Below are 19,125 nucleotides of genomic sequence, written 5' to 3'. Positions count from 1 at the left end.
GAAGTGGCGCCGAGTCGCTTGTGGCCCGTGCTCTGCATCTGTCTGGCTTTGCACGTTCCCTGTCGGATGCGCGCCAGACCATTCTTGGCGGGGAACCCCCATCCATCATTTTGTGGCTTAGGAAATGGCCACTTAAAAACCAAACCACCCTAAAGAGGCCGGGCCCGTGTCTGCGGTTGCCACCTGTGAAGCAGATTTGGAAGCGGGGGGAGGGGGGGACTGGATCCAATTTGGTCTTGAAAGTTTCTTGGTTCGTAATTAGGAGAGGGACAAGGCTGATGTTTAAAATAACCCTGAAGGTTTTTGCTCAGGAAGTTTAGACAATAGCAAAGTTTCCAGGACAGATTTCGGGGGGAGGAAACTCCACCTAATTGTGTGTGTGTGTTTGTGTGTGTGTGTGTGTGTGAGAGAGAGAAAGATACTCTGCAGCATTGTTCCTAATACTATCAGGAGGTTTGATTGGAATGGTTAGAAAACAGCTGCTAGGAAGACAAGGACGCCTGAGCCGCAGATAGCGGCTTTCTGGCTCTGCCCCCGTTCCCAGGCTTATGAAACCCTGCAGTAACATGTCATGGCCGGGATGCATTAGACACACACCTAGATCCGGAGATGCTCCGTGCCAGATTGTCAAGAGGATTTGCAGCCAACTTCCTTTGGCTCTCCTTCGGGGTGCAGGAAGAGACTCCGGTTTTGATTAGGTCTGCAACAAATTCTGCGGTTTCAAATCTCTTTCTGAACTGGCCACACTGGAAACGGCTTGTCCAGGAACTGGATTTCTCGGTCAGAGAGGGCTGGTTCGTGGATCGTTGGTTGAAGCGTCCAGCAGTGGCGACTTGCATGGGTGAATGCACCACCATGGGTTAAGTGCCACAGACAGAATTTCCGTATCGCCTGTTGTCAAATGCACCCACCGTGCTTCCCAGTGGAGGTGGCAGACTAATTCGGTGATAGTAATCATGTAACGAACATTTGTGTATGAATCAATAATATTTCAGGGTTGGCACAACATATAAATTAATCCAGTCCTGGCCTAGATAGCCTGGGCCAGCCCAATCTCATCAGATCTCAGAAGCTAAGAAGGGTCAGCCTGTTAGTACTTGCATGGGAGACCACCAAGGAAATCTAGGGTTGCTACTCAGAAACAGGCAATGGCAAACCACCCCTGAATGTCTCTTGCCTTGAAAGCCCTACGGGGCCACCATAAGTTGTGACTTGATGGCAAAGAAAAAAGAAAAACCTAATGGTCTTGGAGAATCTCTGCGTAGGACATTATTAATGTCTGATTTCACAGAGAGTGAACCCTTGTTCAAATGGCAGTTCCCCGTTCTTTGGGTTAGCATGATTGGATGCATATGGGGTGGAGGGAGAAAGATTTACCACAGGAAAGATGTGCCAGTTAACGACAGGTTTCATCTGCTGTTTACTTCGTAAGGCAGCAATCTCCTGTTTTAATTCATCCTGTCTCCAAGGAGCTTGAGTTGGCATGCATGTAGGGTTGCCAACCTCCAGGTGGTGGTTGTAGAGCTGCTGCTATTGCAATGGATCTCCAGGCAACAGAGATCAGTTCACCTGGAGAAAATGGCTGCTTTAGAAGGTGGGCTCTATGGCATTATACCCCATTGAAGTCCCTGCCGTCTCCGAACCCCACCCTCTTCTGGTTCCACCTCCAAAATCTCCAGGTATTTCCTACCCCGGAGCTGGCAACCCTACATGTATGGTACTCCCCTCCTCCATTTATCCAAATGACAGCCCTGAGAGGTACGTTAGGCTGCAAGAGAGTTACTGGCCCAACGTCTCCCCCCCCCCCCCATGAGCTTCATGGTTAAATTGAAGATATAAGCTCATTTTCCCCCAGTCTGAGTCCTATACCGTAACCACTACCCAACAAGACTGACACCCTCATGGATTACGCTGGCCCTCCATCTGCCATTTGGGCTTGGCAATGATCAATACACTGATCAAATATTCTCTGTATGACCTGAGGATGTCAGGCACTCCAGCATGGTGTAATGGTTAGGAGTGGTGGACTCTAATCTGGAGAACCGGGTTTGATTCCCCACTCCTCCACATGAGTGGCGGTCTCTAAACTGGTGAACTAGGTTGGTTTTCCCACTTCTCCAGCTGGGTGACCTTGGTCCAGTTACAGTTCTCTTAGCGCTCTCTCAGCCTCACCAGGTGTCTGTTGTGGGGAGAGGAAGGGAAGAAGATTGTAAGCCAGTTTGATTCTCCTTAGAAAGTAGAGAAAATCGGCATATAAAAACCAACACTGCTGCTTCTTCATCCCAAATATGCTTGTCACCCAGAAAAACATGTCTGGAAGCTAATAGGTATGTCTCTATTGCAAATTCAAATCAGGGTCAGCCAGTGTGGTGTAGTAGTTAGTAGTGGAGGACTCTAATCTGGAGAACCGGATTTGATTCCCCACTCCTCCACATGTAGCCTGCTGGGTTTTCTTGGGCTAGTCACAGTTCTCTCCAAACTCTCTCAGCCCCACCTATCTTACAAAGTGTCTGTTGTGGGGAGAGGAAGGGAAGGTGATTGTAAGCTGCATTGAGACTCCATAAAAGTAGAGAAAAGCGGGGTATAAAAACTAACTCCTCTTCTTCTTTTTCTCGGCTTCCCATCACTGCTGGGTTAGTTTGAGGCTAAATGTTCTGCTGATAAAAGACTCTTGCAACAGCAGAATGGACTTTCCGTGTCTCCCTCTCCCACAGTAGTCCACTGATCTCCCTGAAATGCTACTACAGGGGAGTAAAGGTTCTGCCCCTTCAAGTCTTACCAGTGGAAGTTCTATAGTGTACAAGGAAGAGCAAACCAAGATGCCCAGTTCTGCCTACAGGAGTATTCAGACTTTGTCCATCAAAATGTTAATGTTTTGCCATGTTTTAGATTTAGCGGAATATTATTTCAACCCCAGTTATTCAGCTCATATGTTCAGAGGGAATCCAACATTTCAGAGGAATCAGCTGTGGGATTTTGTTACCGGAGTGGCCAGGAAGTCTGAATAAGGAAATGTGTTTTTTCTTTCCTTTTTTTTGCCTGATCTCTGTTGCTCAGGTTTCCTCCTCATTGCATTTGCAAGAACTAGTGTCTGTGCGCAAAGCAGATGGTGTGAACCTTGGCCAGGGAACTGCTGGCTTGCAGGCTCCCTTTGGCAAGGAGACATGCATCTGTTGTAACTTTGTCTACCTTTGGGGGCAATCTGATTAGAACACAAGCAGCAAAAAAATTGGCGGCGCCAGGAAGGGGATCCAAAACAGCAATGACTGTACTGTGTAGGTATATCCTGAGCTGGGAGTCCCATAAGCAAAAGGAGTGTCATGGCTTACGCATAAATATTCAAGGAATGATGGTCCTTTTGTTGCATCTTCTACGTGTTCGGCTCAATCTGCCCCAAGGGCTTTCAGTCACACATCTGCTGCGAGTTCCCTACTAGGAATTCACTACTGCTGCTAGTTCCCTACTGGGAATTCAGTGCCCAAATATGTAGGGGCCCAATTCAGATCCAGCTTTTACCCTTCTGCTATACCAGCGTGGTGTAGTGGTTCAGAGCTATGGTTTGGAGCAGTGGACTCTACTCTGGAGAACCGGGTTTGATTCCCTACTCCTCCACATGAAGCCAGCTGGGTGTCCTTGGACTAGTCACAGCTCTCCTACCCATAAAGTAAGGGTGCCAGCTGCAGGTTGGGAAATTCCTGGAGATTTGGGGGTGGAGCCTGGGGAGGGCAGGGTTTGGGGAGGGACCTCAGCGGGGTATAATGCCATAGAGGCCACCCTCCAAAGCAGCCATTTGCTCCAGGGGAACTGATCTCTCTTGTCTGGAGATCAGTTGTAGTTCTGGGAGATGTCCAGGCCCCACCTGGAGGTTGGCAAGCCTGCCATAAAGTGATCTTCCAATTGAGTGCTTACCTGTTGGGACAATTGATTCATAATTAGGAAGTCCCAAACTTTCTGAATCCAGTTGTTCCCAGATGAGGGTTCTGTATTGTTTCATGGTTGGGTGATAGCAAGGCAAGCAGCTGTTACTAACTTACATTACACAATGAAAATATGCCAAGTCTTCATCATTAGTATCTGAACAGCATGGTCAGTGGGCCAAAGTGTAACCACAGTTAGCATGTTCTTTCTTTATCCATCTTCTCCCAGGCATCCTGGGACCCAAAGCTGGGAAATAGAATATAAAAACAATATAAATATTTTGGTTTCGTTTCTAATGTTTTATTAAATTAACATATGCTGCAAGCAGCAGGATATTCCCCATTGTCCAGGCCCAGGATGCCGTAAAAGCTATCCAGAACACTTCTGTTTTACAGTCTCGTTGGACAACCTCGAGGGCACAATCCCCCTTGAACTTTTCTGGGAGGCTGTTCCAGAGGCATGGGGGGAGCTACGGGAAAAGCCCGAGCCTGGACTGTGGCAGATAGGGTTGCCAACCTCCAGGTACTAGCTAGAGATCTGCTATTCCAACTGATCTCCAGGCAACAGAGATCAGTTCACCTGTAGAAAAAGGCCGCTTTGGCCATTGGACTATGGCATTGAAGTCCCACCCCTCCCCAAACCCTGCCCTCCTCAGGCTCTGCCCCCAAAACCTCCCCCCGATGATGAAGAGGCACCTGGCAACCCTAGTGGCAGGATGTGCCTTAGACAATGGATGTGTGTCGGGTGGGGGCATAGATCTTGCTAGGATGATCAAAGCTGGTGCACAGGAATGAACAGGGAGAGGTGGTCCTTTAAGTATGTGGGCCCCAGATAATGAAGGGCTTTAAAGGTGAGCACCAACACATTGAATTGGACCTGGAAAATTATTGGCAGCCAGCAAAGGGACCCCAGGATAGGAGTAACATGGGCCTTCGAGTAAATATGGATCATTTCCCAACTTTGTGCATTTTGAAACATGTCAGTCGATCGGGCAAATATGTTTCTGCCTCGGAGCATTCTTTCCAAGACAGTCTGTCTCCTGAGTTGTGTATATATCTTATACGAAATTTCCTGAAAGAAAGATAACCTTGAGTATACGATGATTTCCTCCCAACAGGTTATATTCAAAAGGTTTTTGAAATTACATACATGTAACTTGTATGCAAATTAAAGGCAGACTCCTCTTTTTCTTGATGGCACATGTGGGGAAAAACCCTAGTTTTCCCCTTCAGGTTCTTGGTGTTAAGTCCCAAGCAGGAGTGGTGGTGCCCAATTACCTCCCTGCTTCTGGAGGCTGTGCCACTGTAGATTCCTCCCTCCTCCACCATGACCTGCGGTGCCCAGATCTGATGTCATCCGCGGCTGGCTTTTTCTTGATGGCACATGTGGGGAAAAAACCTATTTTCTCCCTTCAGGTTCTTAGTGTTAAATGCCAAATAGGAGTAGCGCCCAGTTACCTCCCTGCTTCTGCGTGTTTTGTCTTCCCACCATCTGAGGGGCCTTCTCAACAAGCGCTTCTGTCCCATCTGGGAGACCGGGGGAGAGACGGAAGCAGCCGCATTATGGCCGTCCTTCTTCCTTCCTTCACATTCCTCTTTCCGTCAGTCATAACTGAATGATCTTGTCAGTCATTCCCATAACTGCCCCACACTGCGACAAGATGCTCTCCCGTTGCCTTAAAGGTAAGCCCTGCCGCTGCCTTGCACGGTGGGGGGAGAAATGAGTCTGGCCGCCACCGGGAGAAGCTCCCCATGCGTTCGGATTTTCAATTGCGGGGTAGAAAAGTGTGAGACTTGAGAGTGAGAATCTCCATCGGAGTTATCCTGGAGCATAACAGAAGCATAATGCTTGCTTTCATCTTTATGATTAGGATGGCCATTCCCCCGCTCGGGGCAGGGAGAGCTCCACAGAGTGGAGGTTGCATGAATTCTCGTTGTGATTTTAAAATCTGACTTCTTTCTCCTTCCAGGGCACGTGTTCAACATGCCCCACGACAACGTGAAGGTCTGCGAGGAGATCTTTGGGAAGCTGAGGACCAACCACATGATGTCGCCCACGCTCATACAGATCGACCGCACCAACCCTTGGTCTGCCTGCAGCGCAGCCATAATCACAGACTTCTTGGACAGTGGTCATGGTGAGTGGGGGGTAGGGGCTCCGATAAAGGAAAGGAGCATGGGGATGCGGGGCGAGCAATTTGGGTGGAAGAGCCGAGTGGCCTGAATTATGCAGTCTTTGCTGCTGGGTGGTCATAAGTATGGACAAAGCACCTCAGGAAACCTTGCTTCTAGATAGGGTTGCCAGGTCCCTCTGCCACTGGCAGGAGGTTTTTGGGGTGGAGCTTGAGGAGGGCGGGATTTGGGGAGGGGAGGGACTTCAATGCCATAGAGTCCAATTGCCAAAGCGGCCATTTTCTCCAGGTGAACTGATCTCTATCTTCTGGAGATCAGTTGTAATAGCAGGAGATCTCCAGCTAATATCTGGACTTTGGAAACCCTCCTTCTAGACCTGGGTATATGTTGCTTCAAACACAGAGGAGGGAAAAGAGAGTTTCTAAAAGTATTCTCCCAAAAGCAGTAATATGTGATCCATCATTCCTGTAGTATATGCACATAGCTCTTGTCACCTGTTTGGTTGCCACCCAGTGGCGCCTGCCTTCCTGGTTGCGAATTGGTTGAGGTGGCCAGAAATTGCAGTGAGCTCTGTCTCATACGATTTCACTGTGTGAAAGCGTTGTCATCGAACTCTGATCAGATGGAAATTTCCAAGTGAATTTGGAGGTGGAATTCGGGACAATTTTGGTAATGCAAGGGAAATTTTTCAGGAAGATTCCATGTAGAGATATGGTGAACCCAGTGTCTTACTTTAGAGTTAGGGCCTGGTGATTCTGACTCTGGGATAAGCTTTAAAGGTAAAGATCAAAGTAGTTCCCTGTGCAAGCACTATGTCACTACTGACCCATGGGGTGAAGTCACATCCCGACGTTTCCTAGGCAGACTATGTTTATGGAGTGGTTTTCCACTGCCTTCCCCAGTCACCTACACTTTACCCACCTTGGAAGGATGGAAGGCTGAGTCAACCTTGGGCCGGCTACCTGAAACCGACTTCCCTCAGGATCGAACTTGGGTCGTGAGCAGAGCTTGGACTGCAGTACTGCAGCTTACCACTCTGAGCCATGGGGCTCTTGGGGTAGGCTTTACAACCTAGCAAAGACCCACGAAAGCTCCCTTTTCCTCAGTCGCTGTAGCTAAAAGGTAAATTCCGAGGCAAGGGGATGGGGCAGAGCTGGCATAGAACGGGCCAAATCTATTTGCAAGCCAAATTAAACTGAAGAGGATTTTGCCTCAGATTGTAAAAAGCTAATGATGTCCTTACTGGATTTCCGGTCCTTTCCTATTAATGAAATTCTGAACAGGAGCCTAAGTGCCCATTTCTGATCAGTTCCCAGCTCTGCAATCTCATGGGCTGATGCTCCTGACACATTGTCAGGCAGTTTGTGCGCTGGGCGAAAGACTCCTGTGCATCCTTCTAAACCCACTAACTTCAATGAGCTTAGAAGGACGAGGTTCTGCTTAGGACGGCATTGTAAACGAAACAAGGAATTGATTAGGTGATTCATTGCAACATAGAGAAGAACAAGGAATATCGTAACAACAAAGAGAAGAACAAGGAATATCATAATGTCTAATTCTGGACATGGCCCTAGATGCAGATTATTAAATCCACACATTAGGGCCATGTACAGAGGAGGCTGTCCCTGGCTGTAATTGTTCCAGCTCTGTTACTGAGGAGAAAAGGATTGTAAACTTGAGGGACAAAAGGCAAAATGAAATGCAAAAGGTTCAGCCTGTGACATTTTTGTGCAGCCTCAAATGTATACAAGAACTTTGCACGGAATTGCCACAGACAATTCTTTCATTTCATTGCCTTTTGATCCCATTGTTGACAGTATTTTTCTTTATAGCAGTGTGTGGGTGCATGTGAGTGCATTCATATATGTGTTTGTGAACATGCGTCATGCCTGTGATGTGGGTTCTAGCCCAAGAAAACATATGTCATAATAAGCCACAAGACCCTGCATTGTTTTGATATAACAGGCTTTCTGTCTGGAATCTGTAGAATGACAAGGAGAACAAGCTTCTTCATTAGGAAAGATGAGAACCAGTGTGGTGTCATGGTTACAGGATCAGTCTAGGGTCTTGGAGATCTGAGTTCAAATCGCCCGCTTACTCTTGTAGTTCATTGGGTGACTCTGGGCCAGTCATTGCCTCTCAGCCTCACCAACCTCATAAGTAGCATTGCCAGGTGAAGCCTGAAGCTCTCCCAGAATTACAACTGTGATCCAGACTGCAGAGTTCAGTTCCCCCTGGAGAAAATGGCAGCTTTGCAGTGTGGACTCCATGGCAATATAGCCCGCTGAAGTCTCTCCCTTCACCAAACCCTGCCCTCCCCAGGCTTCCCTCCTAAATCCCCAGGTATTTCCCAACCTGCAGTTGGTAACCCTAGGGTTGTTGTCAGGACCCAACGGGAGGGAACTATGTACACCATCCCGAGCTCCTTGGAAGAAGAAGAAGAGTTGGTTTTTATACCCCGCTTTACCTTTAAGGAGTCTCAAAGTGGCTTACAATCACCTTCCCTTCCCCTCCCCACAACAGACACCTTGTGAAGTAGGTGGGGCTGAGAAAGTTCAGAGAGAACTGTGACTAACCCAAGGTCACCCAGCAGGCTTCATGTGGAGGAGTGAGGAATCAAACCCGGTTCTCCAGATTAGAGTCCACCGCTCTCAACAAATACTCAACGCTGGAAGGATGTCATGAATAAGCGTTGATGGGGAAATTTCTTAGGCAAATTCTGCCATCCTAACCACATTAGCGCACTCCACAGACCCAGCAGAAGAGAACAAAGGGTGTCTGAGTTCCTGAAGACCAGCTGTTCACAGGTCGGAGTCGTCATGTGCTACAGGGGCCATCGCCTGACCTGTTGGCTTGGCGTAGTTCTCCCATTTCATTAAACAATTTACACTTGGAGGACAGTAAATCATTATAAACGCAACTTCTGAGTCTTTCTTGGAGCAGCCATCTTAGAGGGGCTGATTGATGGCTGACAGTGGGTCAGGCGAACTCCCCAGCTCGTTTGTTTTTAAGTCTTCATTTGCTTTAACCGAAATCGCACGTGCATCGTAAACCACTGGAAGGTTGGAATGCAGCTTGTAAATCAACCTTCCTGAAGGGGCCGTCTGTAGCTTCAGCGTTTTTAAAACAGTCTTGTTATTTAATGTTCAGAACCAGATTCTTGTCCATTTACAACCACGTTTGAGTTTTGCACATGGACATGCTAAGGAGTACATGTGAATTCAGCATTTGTGACTAATCGCGCTTGGAACATAAGAACGTAAGAAAGGCCATGCTGGATGAGCACCACAAAGTTATAGCCGTGCCTGGAGAGGGAGAAGGAGAGAGAGAGAGAGATGCTAGAGACAGGGCAAGGTCTTACATCAGAATGAAAAGTCGAGTTCTACAGATTTTCTTAGAACCCTGACAATTGCATTATTTTTTTTAAAGAGACATAAGAACATAAGAAAGGCCGTTGCTGGATCAGACCAAGGTCCATCAAATCCAGCAGTCTGTTCACACAGTGGCCAACCAGGTGCCTCTAGGAGGCCCACAAACAAGACCACTGCTGCAGCATTATCCTGCCCTGTTCCAAAGCACCTGATATAATAGGCATGCTCCTCTGATCCTGGAGAGAATAGGTATGCATCATGACTAATATTCATTTTGACTACTAGCCATGAAAAGCCCTCTCCTCCATGAATATGTCCACTCCCATCTTAAAGCCTTCCAAGTTGGCAGCCATCACCACATCCTGGGGCAGTGAGTTCCACAATTTAACTATGTGTTGTGTCTTTGATGTCTGTTGGCAGGAGGGAGGGCTTTGTTTCATTTTCAGTCTTTGGTGCAGACACACATTTGGGACTGCGTCTGCACGCAGGCCTGCCACCGGAAACTTTTACTAGCCTCAGGCCTCTAGTTTGGATGCCCCTCCCCTAGGGCAGGTGGGCCAGCTTCCCGCCAAACCACTGCGTGCTCCTGGGCGGGGTATCCCTTCCCTCCTCAGTTCCTTCTTTGCTGCCGCCGAGAGTGGAATGTAATTAAACTTCCTCAGCGCCGTTTTCTTCAAAAAGTCGTCAGAACTGTTTGATCGTGAGTTTTTGGGCTGCCGCTCAGGGCTTCCTGACCAGCCCCATCTTCTCCACTCCGCAGAATGATTTCTGTGAGCCCGGTCCCCCTGGCCACGTGCCAAGGGCCGTAATGGCCTCCAAATTAGAGTTACGTGCTATCCGTTACTCACCTCATTTGCAGATATCTTTTGAGGGTCCAGAACGTTGCTGCAGTCCGACAACACCTCAGCAGTATACTACAGCAACAAACGGGGGCACAGGATCCATTCCGCTGTGCAGAGAGGCACAAAGGGTCTGGCAGGTGTACTTGGCAAACAACATCCAACTGAGAGCCATACATTTAGCTCTCTATATAGTCCACAACACTTGGGTGGACACACTCAGCAGGGAATTCTGTATCAATCACGAGTGGGAGCTTCAGGAGACATTCCTGGAACCCATATTTCAGCTGTGGGGATTCCCCAAATCGACCTGTTCGCTTCCAAGGAGAACAGGAAGGCCAAGATGTTCTGTTCCTTAGCAGGACGCGACCCAGAATCTCTAGGGGATGCGTTTCAGATACGCTGGTCGGGCACACTCTTTTATGCCTTCCCCCCATTCCCTCTCCTGGCCAGAGTGCTGGGAAAGATCAGGGCAGATCGTACCTCCTGCATCCTGATTGCTCCCCTATGGCCCCATCAAATTTGGTTCACACAACCGTTACAACTGGCGAGAGGCAACTACAAGACACTCCCGAGGGACCCAGGGTTGCTCAGATGGGGCATACTCAAACATCACGATGTAGTCAGGTTACACCTAGCAGCGTGGAGAATAGAACGCAAGCAACAGGGCTGTCCACCCCGGTTAGAGAGGTCATTCTACAGGCCAGAAAACCCTCTACTCGCTATTCCTACGATCGGAAGTGGGAAAGGTTTGAGAGATGGGCCAATGCAAAGGACTTGTCTCCTTTTGATTGCCCTCTACCACACATCCTGGACTATCTGTTGGAACTAACCTGAAAAGGGCTGACCATCTCATCTATAAGAGTACACCTGGCAGCCATTTCCGCCTTTCATGACAGGCTGGAGGGTTACACCACATTCTCGCACCCCGTCTAAACGTTTTTTGAAGGGACTCAATAACTTGTTCCCTCCTATACCTAGAATTGTACCACAATGGTCCCTATCCCTGGTGTTAGTCAAGCTTATGCAGTCACCCTTTGAACCCTTGGCGACTGAGCACCTGTCACTACTTACAGCCAAAGTGGCCTTTTTGATAGCCATTACGTCTACCACCAGTGTAGGAGAACTAGCGGTCCTTAGGGTGTACAAGCCCTTTCTGAAAATATTTAACGAAAGAGTAGTCCTGCACCCCAGCTTACGGTTTAAACCTAAGGTGGTTTCCAGCTTCCATATGTCTCAGGAACTGGTACTCCCGGTTTTCTTCCCGAACCCGACCTCTCCAGCTGAGAAGACCCTTCATTTGTTAGATGTCAGACGGGCCATTTTGTATTACATAGATAGGACAAGACATTTCAGGAAGTCCAAGACTCTTTATTTGTCACCAAGGCCCCCCCAAAAGGGAGACCAGCTTCAGCACAGTCCATTGCTAGATGGGTGGTATCAGCAGTTAGAACTGTTTACAAGGAAGCGGGCAAGACTTCCCCGCTGGACATTAGGGCCCATTCGACCAGGGCCCAGGGTTCGTCAGCCGCTCTCCACAGAAAGGATCCTCTCCGTGACATCTGTAAGGCGGCGACGTGGTCAAGCGAGGACACGTTCATCAGACATTACGCCTTAGACCTGCAGGCAAGAAAAGATGCAGAAGTGGGAAAGGCTGTCCTCCAATCCTTATTTCACTAACTCGACACCCACCTCCAAATGTGAGTAGCTTGTCAAAATCCCAAATGTGGGGCTGCACCGAAGACTGAAAATGAAAACAGAGTTGCACTTACCTGTAACTGCTGTTCATTGAAGTCTTCCGTGCAGACACACGTTCCCTCCCACCGACCCCGCTGTCGACCTAAATAAATAAATAAATAAATAAATTAAAAAAAACGAACCAGAAAAGTCAAAGTAAGGAGAGTAGAAGAGGTTAAAGAAACTTGAGCTCTCTGCATATTAGGTAGGTCGGCGGCGAGCGAGGAACTGAGGAGGGAGGGGATGCCCTGCCCAGGAGCAAACGATGGTTTGGCGGGAAGCCAGCCTGCCTGCCCTAGGGGAGGGGCATCCCAACTACTGGCCTGAGGCTAGAAAAAGTTTCCGGTGGCAGGCTTGCGCACAGGCGCAGTCCCAAATGTGTGTCTGCACAGAAGACTTCAATGAACAGCAGTTACAGGTAAGTGCAACTCTGTTTTCTTGCTCCTGTTTGTGTCGGGACCAATTCAGATGCATATTTGGAATATGATATAGTCCTCGTGCGTGGTTTGTACCATCATGGATTTGCACATGGAGATGATTGCCCAAAATTGCTCCCATGTGAAAAAGGCAACACTTCAGAGAGTGGCTGTTCCCAAGCCTTCTATTTGGCAAGTTCTGTGATATGTTTTTTAAGTAAGGGCAATTTCAGACAACAAATACCTCCCTATGTGGAATTGGCCTTCCCTGGACTTGAATAAGCATAACCTTTTCGATCTAGATCCCTTGATTCCAATATATGAGTGTAGATTCTGTACTGATTGCTTGCTTGCATTTTAAATGCATGTTGAAGATGGTGGTGGTGGGATGGCAGGTCTGGAAGTGTCATTTATGAATTTTAGTACTCATGAATACCTGATTTGGCTTCTTTTGATGGAGAGATTGGAACAGTGTCAGATACTGAATAGCATATTGCTCTCCACAGTCAATTATCAAATGCTATTAAATGTATAGAGGCCCCTAATCTGGATCCTGCCCTGACCTGGATAGCCCAGGCTAACCCAACCTTGCCCGATCTTGGAAGCTAAGCAGGGTCGGCCCTGGTTAGTGCTTGGATGGGAGACCACCGAGAGAGTGGTGGCAGAGTGTGCTAACTGCGCAGAGAGGTGCCAGGCTCACTGACTAAAGATAAAGTTGCTCTTTATTAAGGAAGTACATTTCAGATAGGAAAGCTGAGAGACAGAGCCTCTAGCTGTCTGACTAGCTAAGGAGGGAGAGATAAGGTAGAATGACGTCCGAGAAGAAGCAGGGAGTTAGACCTAAGAAAATTGGTCTAAGGACAGGCAAGAGGTGTGAAAAGGGTAGAAAAGTCTCTAGCCTTACAGCCCTATCTAGCTGACCACTTACCCACCCCCTTTTGGGTCGTCTTCTTAGTTCCTTTGCACTCTAGACTCTACTACTTCCAACAGGAAGTTCAGGCTTGCTGTGCAGAGGAAGGCAATGACAAGCCACCTCTGCTCGTCTGTTGCCTTGAAAACCCTATGGGGTTACCATAAATCAGCTTTGACTTGATGGCAAGTTCTACCACTTGGTGAGGGACTGGCAGCTGGCAGTCCAAGGGTTTTGTTTTGTTCCTAGCATAGCCCTGATCCCAATGAGAATCCGTTTCTATGCACATCACCCATGTTCTCTCAGTGACAGGGCAAAGGCCCAGTCAGCAAGAACTGACTAGAAAATTAGCTAGGTTACTGGGCAAACACTGAAGGTGCACAGAGACACCTAAGTAGTAAGTCTCAGCTCAAAATCTCAAAACGTAACAATGCGAGGCAGCAGCGACAGACAGGTGGTGGGGGCTCACAGCAGCTGCAATAAAGCAGTCTAAGCATAAAAACAGACACATCATAATTCATTTGGACAAGTCTGATCAGATCGGTGAACTAGTGGATCCCTGATCACAACAGTTGCCAAAGCAGTGAATAATTGATCATTCCTGTTAGTGATGTGTTCTGCTCCAATTTGTTTTCATTCTGTTGTTGTTCCACTGTGTATAGATCCTTTTGTACCACAGTAGCTTGTGCTTTAAGACTATGAGGTTTTTTTTTTATTGGAAACCGCTTTGGGCAACCTTTGGAAAAGCAGAGTATAATAGCATAATGAAAACTCTTTTTGCTAACTCTCCTCCCACCTCTGTCTTCCCAGGTGACTGCCTCTTGGACCAGCCCACCAAACCTATTGCACTGCCTGAAGACCTCCCCGGGACCAACTACAACCTCAACCAGCAATGTGAGCTGGCCTTTGGCGTCGGCTCCAAGCCTTGCCCGTACATGCAGTACTGCACCAAGCTCTGGTGCACGGGGAAAGCCCGCGGCCACATCATGTGCCAGACGCGTCACTTCCCTTGGGCTGATGGCACCAGCTGTGGAGACGGGAGGTTCTGCTTGAAGGGTGCTTGTGTTGAGAGGCATAACATCAGTAAGTACCGGGTGAGTACCTGATGGCTGTGCATTATGAGGATCCCGACAGAGGCGGGGGTGGTGGCAGCAACTTATTTATTATGATTGTATCCTGCTTCTCTTGCATCATATAATGCAAGGTGGTGTATGAGAGCCAGCGTGGTGTAGTGTTAAGAGCAGCGGACTCTAATTTGGAGAACCGGGTTTGATTCCCCACTCCTCCACATGAGCGGCGAACTCTAATCTGGAGAATCGGGTTTTATTCCCCGCTCCTCCACAGGAAGCCAGCTGGGTGACCTTGGGCCGGTTCTCTCAGAGCTCTCTCAGCCACACCTACATCACAAGGTGTCTGTTGTGGGGAAAGGAAGGGAAGGAGATTGTAAGCCTGTGTAGCGGGGGGGGGGCAGTCAGAGCCCCCATGTAATCATAATAAATTCTGATAGCAATGACCGGGGTAGGGAGGTAGGGAGGCCAGCATTGATGGAAAAGACCATAGCTGATCTCAACTGTAGGCCCAGTGAAATAGCTCTGTCTTGCAGGCCCTGCGGAATTCCTTAAGGCCCCGCAGTGCTCTGGTCTCATTAGAGAGACTATTCCACCAGACAGGGGTCAGGGCAGAGAAGTCCCTGCTCTTTGGCCCGTGGATGACCAGCAGGCTATTATGTGATGATTGTAATGTTCTCTGGGGGACATACCAGGACTAGCTGGTTATACAAACAAGCTCACCACAGCTCCATTCCCAGAGCTGCTTGTTCCTAGCTACCAAGCTAGTGCACAGTATGGACTGAGCAAAACAGGAAGCAGGAAGTTCAGGTTTTGATGCCCAAGGCTAGAGACCCCCCCAGGAATATTGTTATCGAGGCCAAATCGAGCACTGGTGGTGAACATAAGAAAGGCCCTGCTGGATCAGACCAAGGCCCATCAAGTCCAGCAGTCTGTTCACACAGTGGCCAACCAGGTGCCTCAGGGAAGCCCACAAACAAGACGACTACAGCAGCATTATCCTGCCTGTGTTCCACAGGACCCGATATAATAGGCATGCTCCTCTGATACTAGAGAGAGGTTGTGAGGGCTGTGAGTTTTGCATGCGCTCAACACCCTGTTTTATGACAGGTGGATGGCAACTGGGGGAAGTGGGATCCCTATGGCCCATGCTCTCGGACCTGTGGCGGAGGAGTCCAGCTGGCGAAGCGTGAATGCAGCAACCCCCCACCTGCCAATGAAGGGAAGTACTGTGAAGGGGTTCGAGTGAAATACCGCTCCTGTGGTCTGGATCCCTGCTCGGATTCAGGTGAGGCTCTGTAAAGGCATGGACTTGGATATGGGTGTCCGATCCAGCACGGGTTTTAAACCACATCCGTTCTAAGCTGTTTGATGCACATCAGAGTGTTGATTACCAGCTGTTCTGCCTGACCACTGTAATTTTAACAGTACGATCAAATGGCCAATCATGGGGTTGAAAGGTTGAACTTGAAATGTCCTCAGGGCAGGATTGTTTCTGCAAGAGGGAAGGATTTCACCCAACACCCAGTGAATGTTATAACAACTTAGGTCATCTGCCAAGGCCCTTTGGTAGTGAGGTGTGCAGCTGCAGGAGTGAGGGCTTGTTTGTAGTGGCTCCTTGTTTGTGGAATGTTGCCCACCCGGACTTTCCGGAGGCCTCACTTAACAAAGGATGTGGACAGAATGGAGCGGGTGCAGAGGACCGTGACAAGGATGATCGGGGGCCTGGAGACCAAACCCTACGAGGAAAGGCTGAGGGAGCTGGGAATGTTCAGTCTGGAGAAGAGGAGGCTGAGGGGAGACAGGATTGCTCCCTTTAAGTATTTGAAGGGCTGTCACTTAGAAGAGGGCAGGGAGCTGTTCCTGTTGGCAGCAGAGGATAGGACTCGCAATAGCGGGTTTAAATTACAGGCGGAAAGGTACCGTCGTCTGGATAGTAGGAAAAATTGTTTTTACAGTAAGAGTCGTTCGACAGTGGAATCAGCTACCTAGGGAGGTGGCGAGCTCCCCCTCACTGGCAGTCTTTAAGCAGATGATGGACAAACACTTGTCAGGGAAGCTCTAGGCTGATCCTGCATTAAGCAGGGGGTTGGACTGTATGGCCCCTTCCAACTCTGTGTTTCTGTTATTCTAATCTTTTCGTTCCAGGTGCTGGGTCAGATCATTCTTATTAACCCAGGCATTTGATTTTTTTCTTCACTGACTGGCTTTATAAGTTTTAGTCTCCTTTTTAGTGGGTTTTTTATTGTTGGCTTTGCATGGTGTTACGTTTTGAAATTGGTGGTAGCTCTGGATTTTACTGTTGTTGGTGGCAGAGCGACGAATAAATCTCTAATAATAATAAATGATGATGATCTGTGGAACTCACTGCCACTAGGGTGGCCACTGGCTGGCGGCCTTGGGCTTACATGGTTCTAAAATCCACCTACGCAAATTCATGGAAAGTGGGTCTGTGCCTCTTAAGCCATTATACCTTTAAAAGGAGGTGAGACAGAGTCATGGAGGAGAGGTCTATCAGTAGTTTCCAACCATGACAAGTAAAGGTAAATCTCTGAAACCCAGCGCTAGGAGGCAACACCTCGACCTCTGTGCCCTGTTTGTTGGCCCCGCAGGGCAACTGGTCGGCTGCTGTATGAAACAGGATGTTGGACATCATTGGGCCACTGATCTAATTCCTATGGTCTTAGCTGAATGGAACCTCCTTGCACAGTATTGCCTAAGGTACACAATGCGGAGAATCACTTCGCTCATGCCCAGTTTGTGGGCTTCCAAAGGCATCTGGCTGGCTGGACCCTTCATGTGGCATAAAAAAAAATCTTGCCTTGTTATGGCATGATATGCTTACATTGTGCCCAGATACCAGAACTCAAGTACACATAATTGAGACATAAATCCCCTTAGCAGTCCTTGCTAATTGGTAGTAACTATGCCGAGTGATTAACTTAAGACTGTAGCCCCTCAGATGACCCGATGCTGGAATGGCGAGACTCAACAATTTCAGTGGTGTTTTCTCATGCTTAGCCTCAGTATGCTCGCTGCATCATGTACCGACCACAACCTAATGAGCTCCAAATGGTCTCTGAGACTGAATGGAACTGTTTTCTCACAGTCCCAGGGAAGAGTTTTCGGGAAGAGCAATGTGAGGCTTTCAACGGGTTCAACCACAGCACGAACCGGCTCACCGCCACCATCTCCTGGGTGCCCAAGTATTCTGGAGTGTCTCCTCGGGACAAATGCAAGCTGATTTGCAGAGCCAATGGAACCGGGTACTTCTATGTCTTGGCTCCAAAGGTGAGTTTGGCAACCGGTCAGTTCATTGGCATGGCCTTGGTAAAGAAATCAGTTTGGGGGCACAACCAGTTTGCAGAGTGGGTGAGCAAAGGGGACCCATTCAGTGGAAACCAAAGTGGAAATAACTGAGATTTACAAACTTTCAAAATAGAACAAAAGAGGAGATTTTTTTTACTCTCATGAAAAGCAGAATATTTGAATATATCGAGTTAAATTTCCTATGGAATATATGGACTGCATAAATAGATTGTAGTTACTTGCATCCATGGATAAACTGCACCAAACTTTGAGTGTTAAAAATGAAAGACCCTCTAGAACGGGGTGTCAAACTCAATTGTTACGAGGGCTGGATATGACAGAAATGTCACTTGGTTGGGCCGGGCCCTGCCTCGCCAGCCCAGATTGAGAGTGGGGGTGGGGGGTGGCTGCCTCGGTTGGCTTGCAAGCCAGATAAGAGTTTTCAAGGGGCTGGATCCGGCCTGCAGGCCTCATGTTTGACACCCCTGCTCTAGAACATTGCAGGAGAGTGCTACCCACAATCCTTCTGGTGGTAAAGGGTCCAGTGAATGAGGCCGTCATCTTACATCTCTGTTTTTTAAACTTCCAGGGGTCACAATCGCACCTCTGAGTAGTCTTCAAAACCGCAGTGAAAATTATTTGGAGAATTTAGAAAATACCTGATATTTGTTGAAAATCCTGTTTTTCTGGATGTAGCAGGGATGTATATTGAACTAAAACGTAGCTCCTTCTGCACTACATGGCAGCTGTACTGAATAGACAGAATGACGGAAAAGGGGGAGCCTTGCTAAAGTAGAGGTTGGCGTTGCTTATGTGTATGCATGCTCTATAGAAATGAGAGATTTCTCAGTTAAGGCACTAACATTAAGGGCGTATCCCTTCACGTGGAACCTGGAATACAGCTGCATCTATTTCCTGTATCTTCTTCATCCTCCCTGGAATGGTTTGTGCCCTCTATGTTCAACTTGTTGATCATGTGAATCAAAATGTGCTTCTCACGTCGCAAAGACAATACCATCTGCTCATTGCTGTGCACCCCTACCACTTGCTTTTTGACCACTGAACGGCATCCTCCATCTTGATGATCTTTAGGTGGTGGATGGCACCCCGTGCTCTCCGGACTCCACCTCGCTATGTGTCCAGGGAAAATGCATCAAGGCTGGATGTGACAGGAAACTCGGCTCAAAAAAGAAGTTTGATAAATGTGGAGTGTGCGGCGGGGACAACAAGAGCTGCAAAAAAGTCTCTGGCCTGTTCACCAAACCGATGTGAGTGAACTTTCTTTTCAGTCAGGGAATAAACTGTGCTGCTTTTTAGGGACGAGCCAACGGACACCTGTCTTTAGGGGATGGTAATTCTGACATGTGTTTCTTTCCAGCCTTCTTAGAGTGGCCTGCTCTTCATTATGGAATAGCAACATTTACAG

At 48.2% G+C, this 19,125-nt stretch overlaps 1 protein-coding gene across 1 annotated transcript in view; it reads left to right on the top strand.

Moving 5' to 3' along the window:
* The window catches only part of ADAMTS15 (ADAM metallopeptidase with thrombospondin type 1 motif 15), a 48,876-nt gene that overhangs the window by 28,105 nt on the left and 1,646 nt on the right, over nucleotides 1-19,125 (top strand). Inside the window, exons 3-7 of the mRNA XM_056860393.1 lie at nucleotides 5,888-6,055; nucleotides 14,134-14,417; nucleotides 15,501-15,678; nucleotides 17,500-17,681; nucleotides 18,792-18,967. Coding sequence (XP_056716371.1) covers nucleotides 5,888-6,055; nucleotides 14,134-14,417; nucleotides 15,501-15,678; nucleotides 17,500-17,681; nucleotides 18,792-18,967 — 988 coding nt within the window. The remainder of the gene's footprint in view (nucleotides 1-5,887; nucleotides 6,056-14,133; nucleotides 14,418-15,500; nucleotides 15,679-17,499; nucleotides 17,682-18,791; nucleotides 18,968-19,125) is intronic.

The sequence above is a fragment of the Euleptes europaea genome, chromosome 14, assembly GCF_029931775.1.
Source record: "Euleptes europaea isolate rEulEur1 chromosome 14, rEulEur1.hap1, whole genome shotgun sequence".
Classification (NCBI taxonomy): Eukaryota; Metazoa; Chordata; class Lepidosauria; order Squamata; family Sphaerodactylidae; genus Euleptes; species Euleptes europaea.
Note: the sequence above shows the minus strand (reverse complement) of the source record. Positions and strands in the feature narration are given on the sequence as shown.